Source organism: Carassius auratus, linkage group LG44F (assembly GCF_003368295.1).
Source record: "Carassius auratus strain Wakin linkage group LG44F, ASM336829v1, whole genome shotgun sequence".
Classification (NCBI taxonomy): Eukaryota; Metazoa; Chordata; class Actinopteri; order Cypriniformes; family Cyprinidae; genus Carassius; species Carassius auratus.
In genome coordinates this window covers 2104403-2112423 of record NC_039298.1, presented here as the reverse complement: position 1 = coordinate 2112423, position 8021 = coordinate 2104403, and the positions used below count along the sequence as shown (strand labels likewise).

Genomic DNA, 8021 nt, shown 5'->3' with positions numbered 1-8021 from the left:
CAGTTTTGTTTTTGCTGTTAAATGCAGTGCCAGTCCAAACATGAAGCGTGCATGCATAGTTTTTGCAAATAACTTATGACATCTAAACAGTTGCATTTCAACAGTATCTGATGAACATTCTAATCTATGATCTGCCAAAGCATGTTGGACAGTGCCGATTGACTGGCCCACAATAATATTCAGACAAACAGGAGTCAAACCATGTGCAGAAACCAGACCTTTTTCCCCCCATGTGCACGCTCTGGAATCTGTAGTAAGATTAATTGAAAGGCTGGTCGACAGCATCTCTTGAGTTTTCAAACATTATGGGAAACCATCTGGAATTGAAATATTTTCACCCCTCTGGGTCGCGTGGCATAGCTTGACTCCGGTGGGCTACACCCCATTCTTGCAGTATTTAAAAAGGGGCTCTCTGCTCTCTACTCCACTACAATCCTGCAGTCTGACAGCAATTACACACACCAGAGAACCAAAACAAACCTGTGGAGTGTGCGCTTCTGTAGGGAACTCTCGGAGGAAATGGCTGGAACAGTAATCACCCCATCATGCATCGTTATCTGCTTGCTTATACATACGGTGAGGGAACACAACAATGATATATTGAAAGTAAAAGCTCTATTGATATTAGCACTGTGCAGAATTTACAATAAGTTAGTTGATTTGATTATGTAGATTAACAATGTATTATTTTACTATCATCTGAAATGACATAATATACATAGTAATTAATCTGTGTGCTACTGTTTGCAGAGTGAGGCGGTTAGCCACAAGTGTAGTTTTAGGTAATTGGTTTAATTAGCTTTAATTAAGTGCATTCTAACAAAGTTTCCCATAATAACGTTTAATGTGAAGATTACACACTATACTGGTTTGTGCATGCATGTCATTTTGTGATACTGAGAACAGTGCTAAGACTCCAGTCTGCCATCTGAATGAATGTATTTTACGTAATATTTATGTATAATATAAGTTGTATTTAATAAAAAAAACATGTCTAATGAATCAACATTATTTATCAAAGAAAATACAAGTTTTACAAGAAAATACTACTTTAGTATATTCTACTGCTGTAAACATATTTAAATAAATTCACAGTTACTACCTATTTGTGAAATTTACTTGCGATTGCTGAGTGAAAATTGTTTCAGTGTTGCAGGCACAATTTTAAAACCTTTCATATATTTCTACACCATTCATTATTTCGAACATGTTTTAATGGCTGAAGATATGCTAGTGTATTTTCAAAACATCACTATCCCAAGTTACTTGTATTAACTGTAATGCATATTATATCCCCCTTGTGGCTATCAAGAATATTGCATATGGACTTTCTGATTATACAGTGGCAATTAATTTGTCCCAGTCAGACATAGACATTTTAGAATAATGTTGGGAGTTAATAAAATTATTATTACCACAGATTAATGAGAGAAAGCTAACATTGTGTCATCTTCGATGAAGGCGCTGTGTCAGGACTGCTCTCAGCCCTGTGACTGCCCGGCTGAGAGCCCTTTATGTCCTGTAGGCACCAGTCTAGTGCTGGACGGCTGCAGCTGCTGTAAGGTGTGCGCCCGACAGGCAGGAGAGCCCTGCTCTTTCCTGGAGCCATGCGACCATCATAAGGACCTGTATTGTGACTATGGAGTGCTGAGTGACACTGAGACAGGCATCTGCATGGGTGAGTACAATGTTGCACTTTGGAATTTAATGAGGAGAGAATTGAAATGTTTATGCATGTATTCCACTACACCTTTTGTCCACAAGTGGGAGCCTCTTAGTGTTGTCCTAACTTATCTTATGGCTGTTTCACGTGTTGCAGCTCAAGAGGGTCAGACGTGCGACCTCGGTGGTGTGATTTACCGCAGTGGTGAGACATTTCAGCCCAGCTGCAAACATCAATGTGTCTGCATAAATGGGGTGATCGGCTGTGTACCAACATGTGCAAGCAACATACGGCTGCCCTCTCCAGACTGTCCCTACCCAAGACGCGTCCAGATCCCCGGCAAGTGCTGTGAGGAGTGGGTGTGCGACCAGATCCCACAGGAAGACACCTTCCAGTCAGTAATGGCTGGTAGGTCAATCGGCAAGTCAACTTTTGTTTCATTTTGCTTCATGCTATGTTGAAAGTGAAGTTAAAGTGAAGTGACATTCAGCCAAGTATGGTGACCCATACTCAGAATTTGTGCTCTGCATTTAACCCATCCGAAATGCACACACACAGAGCAGAGCAGTGAACACACACACACTCTGAGCACACACCCGGAGCAGTGGGCAGCCATTTATGCTGCGGCGCCCGGGGAGCAGTTGGGGGTTCGATAAAGTGAAGTGACATTCAGCCAAACATCAGGCCCTTGAAATATTGTCCTTGACCAAGCTTGTCTATTACCTAAACAAACTCATTTTACAAGCCACACTGCAATGACAATATTATAACATGCTTTGCAAGTTGTCACTGGTGCATGAATTTAACAGGGACTTCTTCTTCTTTCAGCATATAGAGAGCTGTCTGGTCCGGATGTCCAGCCTGAGAGCGCAAGGGACAACTGCATCGCTCAGACCACTGACTGGAGCGAATGCTCTGCAACCTGTGGCATGGGGGTGTCCTCTCGTGTAACCAATGACAATAGGCAATGCCAGCTGGAACGGGAGACCCGCATGTGCATGAACCGCCCCTGCAATGCAGAGCTGGAAAAGGACATCAAGGTAAGAGAGCACTAAGTTAAACCAAACATCTATTGGCCTTGTTCTGCTCTGGCTTGCTAACAGACTGTGTGACGTAAATGTCATCTTGAGCACTCAAAAACAAAGGGTCTTCTGTGTAGTGTGCGTAGGCCCAATGCATCAGTACACATTGCCAAATCAATAGAGTACACTTCTAAAAAGGTTAGCACACTCAATTGTGGGTTATGGAACATGGAAAATTAATTATTATCCTGGCCTTAAGGCAAGTAACTATAGCGCCCTGGAGATGGCATGTGAAAAAAATAAATAAAATAAAATGTTTTAATCGATTTAAATTCAGTCAAATTCTAGTTTTTAACAAGTTGAGTTTGAGTGGGAGATGTTTATTAATGTATTTTAATATTAATTTTATTTTGTTACTTATTGTTATTCTTTTTTATTATCCTTTTATGTTACACATGACATGGATTTGTTTATTAAATTTTTAAGTCCCTGTCCGAGTCTAGCCTACTCTGTCCAAGTCCCAGTTAATTTGAGTTGTAGTTCCCCAACTCCAAACTAAACTAATCAGTTAATCATACTAGTTAAACTGTCACCATGTTTATAGCTACTTAATGGCACAGATCACCAAAGGTTTACCTTCCATGTCTGTGTTTTGCGTGATGTAAATCTACTGATATCCTAGTGCACCATCTGCATGCAGTCTGCACAGGCAACAGCATACAGTATATGCAAGTGATTTCAGATCTTAAAAAGAAAAAGCCACCGGATCAGGGTTGTCCGATCCTGTTTCTGTAGGGCCAGTGTCCTGGAGTACAGTAGTTGGCATTGTCACCATTTTCACAAATACACGATAATGGGATGATAATGGTATTGTTTTTAAAAACTCACACTTTAAAACCAGTTTTCAAAAGTTACCATTTTTAGACCACCAAAACGGCATCGTCATGTAAAGGAACAGCCAAAACGAATAAAATGTTTTCCAATTTTAGTTTTAGTTTGTTTTGGGGCTTTTTTCTCATTAAACCCATCAAAAACCATGTCAAATATGAATAGCCCTCATCTTTCTCTTTACAGAGAGGGAAGAAGTGTGTGCGGACCCCTAAGAGCCAGCGCGGGATGCGTTTCGAACTGTCCGGATGCCACAGCGTCAGGCGGTATAAGCCGAGGTTCTGCGGAGTGTGTACGGACGGCCGCTGCTGCACGCCTCACGCCACCGTCACGGCCGAGGTGGAGTTCCGCTGTCCCGAAGGAGACTCCTTCAGGAAGAAGATGATGTTCATTAAGACCTGCTCCTGTCATCACGATTGCCCCCGTGAGAACGACATCTTCCTCGCCTCAAACTCACGGAGAATGATCGGGGACTACGATAATGACATGTGAGGAGCTGTCCCGTGTAACACACACACACACACACACACACACACACACACACTGACGATCAAGCACATGTGCACATGAGGCAGCTCCGTGTTTAACTGAACCTTGAAATTCTCACGTCACGTGATCTAAATCTTGACATGAAGTGGGCATTGATAATGGCCCCGCAAGCGTTTCTTCTCTTGTTTGTGTTTTCTGAAGCTCTGAAGTCATCCGGCTGTTTGACTGGTCCTGCTATAGCAGACCTGAAGCACTGACAACTTTGTGTTAATGGAATCGTTTACTCCGAAATTACAGTTCTGTTATCATTTACTCGACTGCATTTTGTTTCAAACCATTAACGCTTTTTTTTTTTGGAACATAGAGAGTTTTTGGAGTATCTTGACACAGGTCTTTTCCATACAATGAAATTCATACCACATCTGTAAAGCTCAGAAAACGGAGCACAAAAAGCACAACAGAACCAAAACCAAACTATAGTCCATACCAGTGTTTCACTGTATTCTAGATTCTGATCTCATGCTATAATTTCTTATAAGCAACACACTAAAATTTAAATTGATAACAGTTTGGTCACTATACACGGTCATTGTACAAAAAAAAGCTCATGAAGATTTTTGAAAAATTCTCCTTTCGGCATGGTTTAGTCTGAGGTTAAACAATTATATATATTGTTGACTTTTTTAATGTATGATTATTTTTGGGTAAACTATTCCTTTAATACATTGTATACATGAAGTAGCCTACTTATAATTAAATAATTCATAAAAATGAGTTAATTTCAAGAATGTTTTCCTCAATACAAGAATAGACTGAAATGACAATAATGTAATCATACATTTGATATGTAGTTTTCAGTTTAATTTGTCAGTTGGGTTATCACTATTTATGATTATTTTTTACTTTACAACAAGGAACAATATTTAACAACTGACCTTAATAATTTTGTATCTGCTTGAACCCAATCTGTCAAGTATGAAAATCACTAATGAGTCCTAAAGTATTTTGGGAAGAAAACACTCCATCAAATGAGATAATGATAATGAGATGTTGTTAAATGTTTATTTCATAGGAAATGAACTGAACAATGACGAATACACCTTGTGTAAATACTGTAAGAAGACCGTGTACAGATTGTACTAATTTATGTAACTGTCGTTTAACTCTTAAATGTAGTTTGGTATGTGTACTGTATTACTCTGTGTTCATTCTAATTACCTGGCAATGATACCAGCGAGTTATTTTCTGATGCACTTTTATTTTCCAATAAAGAATTTATATTTTTATATATATATATTTTGTGGATTATTGATTTCGAAAGTCACTTAATATGGCAAGAATAAATAAAAGGCAAATGTACAAATACACACTTGATACACTCCGTTGCTGCCCTGGAAAAAACAAATCGCAACCACTGTTCATGTAACACTGGGTCCTTGGGGAAGCTGAACACAGTAAACTTTCCCTCACATCCAAAAATGCACTTATTTGGAGGCATTCTCGGACAAATCCTATGCAGTGCTGCCGACAATTTTGAAGTGCGTTGATGTGCGCGGTCTCGCTCTCCTCTGGCATACGTGTGCGCGAGCACGCTTTTCCGAAAGAAATTCTCATATAAGGACTTCCGTTCTCGTCTACATCATTAGATCCACGATATATATATATATATATATTCAACTTTGGCCATGTTTAACATCAGAATCCATCTCTTTTACACTGTGAACAACTCTGTATACACGAAACTCCATTGTACACCCTGTTTAAGAACTGGCTAGGTTATGTTTCATCATACACTAATGTAACAATAACATTATTATTTGTAACATTTAACTAACCTGGGTTAAAAATTAATTAAATAAATATCAAATAAATAATCTTTCATTAAAAAACGTTTTTAATTGCTGTACGTTTCATGTTTTTGCCATACGATGGAATGTTGCTTGTACACAAACAATCAGTACTGTTCATATTTGAACTTTAATTTATATCAATTAATGTCAATAATTGCTGTAAAATGTGAATTGTTTATTTCATGATACCTTTTCATGATTATTTCATGATACATGACTCTTTTAAAAGTGTTACAGGGTGGTATGCAGTGGTCATACTGGTAGCTAGTTAGTTTATTTGTGAATATCAGTTGAGTATCTACAAATTGAGACCACTCAGCAGCGTTGTGGCTCTGCGATAGGATGGCTTCCAACCCGGTGTCGGATGCATCCGTCTGCAGCAGGAAGGGGCAGTTGAAGTTGGGGGCTCGGAGGACTGGCTCCATAGTAAGGGCTGCCTTTATCCAGTGGAACGCAGTCTTGGGGGTCCACGGGACCTTCTCCGGCTGCCCCTACCTGGTCAGGTCTGTCAGGGGAGAGGCTAAGGATAAAGCAGCGGTAGTACCCTGCCAACCCCAAAAAGGCCCGTACCTGCATTTTGGAGGTGGGCCGCGGCACGGAGAGGATAACTGCCACCTTCTTCTCTTGCGGTCTAATAAGGTCGCGACCCACCTTGTATCCCAGGTACTTAGTTTCGGCGAGGGCATGATGACACTTCCGAGGGTTGGCGGTCAGGCCAGCCCGGCGTAGTTCCATCAGCACCCTCCGCAGCTGCTCGAGATGGTTCTCCCAAGTCTCTGAATGAACGACAACATAGTCGAGGTAGGCCGCCGCATACGCTTGATGCGGTCATTGGAGGACATTCAATTTCCATTGGAAAGTGGCTGGGAAGGACCCGGTACTGCCAGTGGCCACTTGGGGTAGAGAAGGCCGTCTTCGGTTTGGCCTGTTCCGTTAAGGGGACCTGCCAGTAGCCCTTGGTGAGGTTGAGGGTCGAGATGAACAGGGTCCTTCCCAAACGGTCCAAGAACTCGTCGACATGTGGCATTAGGTAGCAGTCAAATTCTGAGACTTCGTTAAGGCAGCGGGGAGTCGTTACAGAAGCGGAGGGTGCCATCGGGCTTTAGAACCATGACGATGGGGCTGGACCATGGGCTGCATGATGGTTCAATTACCCCTAACCTCAGCATCTCCTGTACCTCTTCCTCAATGGTGTGTCGCCGAGCCTCCGGGACATGGTAGGGCCGCTGCCGGAGGATGGTCCCCGGTGGTGTGTGGACATCGTGCTCTAAGAAGTGGGCCCGCCCAGGCTGGGGGGAGAACACATCCGGAAACTGACTGACCAGGTGTTGACCAGGCCGAGAGTTGGGGATCCATATCAACAACCACAGGAGTTGAGCTGGTGTAGGCCGAGAGCTGGGGCCCGGTCCTGACCCAGCGCTTCAGAAGATTGACATGGTAGAGCTGATTCTCTTTCCGTCTGTCTGGTTGCCGCACATTGTATGTGACGGGGCTGACCTTTTCGGTGACGGTTTACCACTAGCCTTGTCCCTTCTTCACAGTAATTGCACTCCTGCTAATTGCACCAGGTGCTTTCACTTAATTGTCATTAGCCTCCCTATATTTACCAGTCCTTTCCTGCTGTCTGGATGGAGTCCTTACCTTTCGTGATCCCAGTCTTCTCGTCCTCTGAGATTCCTCGTCTTCCTGTTCCCTTTCCTGTCCCTTCCCTGTTTGTTTTATTTTGGATTGTTGTCTGGTTTTGACCCGGCTTGTTGGATTATTCTTTGGATTACTCCTCAATAAACATACCTGCAATTAGATCGCTTTCTCCCTGTGTCTTACTGGATCGTGATCGTTACAGGCTAAGGATGTTCTGCTGCAGTTGTTGTGTTATTAAGGCTGTAAATGTAAATTCATTTGGTGACCATGTTTTATTTTTCCGAAAAGAGGACAGTGGGGGTGGGGTTCAGGAGCGGGGTTTGCCTAAAACAGCTTAGCGTACATAGTTTTAATTTTATAATAAAAAGAAGAAAACAAATATAATAGAAAAAGAATGCTAGTGTTAGAGGGTGATTTTTTTTTTTAAATAAAAAGAAAATAAGTAGGAAAAAACAGACTTTTTCATAT

At 41.7% G+C, this 8021-nt stretch overlaps 1 protein-coding gene across 1 annotated transcript; it reads left to right on the top strand.

Annotated features, from left to right (window-relative positions):
* Nucleotides 1–421: 421 nt before the first annotated feature.
* Nucleotides 422–5324, top strand: LOC113068302 (connective tissue growth factor-like). The gene is made up of 5 exons (XM_026241000.1): nt 422–576; nt 1462–1678; nt 1820–2083; nt 2492–2703; nt 3760–5324. Exons 1-5 carry the CDS (start codon nt 520–522, stop codon nt 4063–4065), a joined length of 1056 nt encoding a protein of 351 aa, XP_026096785.1. The 5' UTR covers nt 422–519; the 3' UTR covers nt 4066–5324.
* The last annotated feature ends 2697 nt before the right edge of the window (nt 5325–8021 follow it).

Excerpts from the sequence above, each read along its gene's own strand:
- LOC113068302 (XM_026241000.1), top strand. The coding sequence starts at position 520 with ATGGCTGGAACAGTAATCACCCCATCATGCATCGTTATCTGCTTGCTT. Across the intron at positions 577-1,461 it reads TCTGCTTGCTTATACATACG|GCGCTGTGTCAGGACTGCTC; the intron begins GTGAGGGAACAC and ends TCTTCGATGAAG. Across the intron at positions 1,679-1,819 it reads TGAGACAGGCATCTGCATGG|CTCAAGAGGGTCAGACGTGC; the intron begins GTGAGTACAATG and ends CACGTGTTGCAG.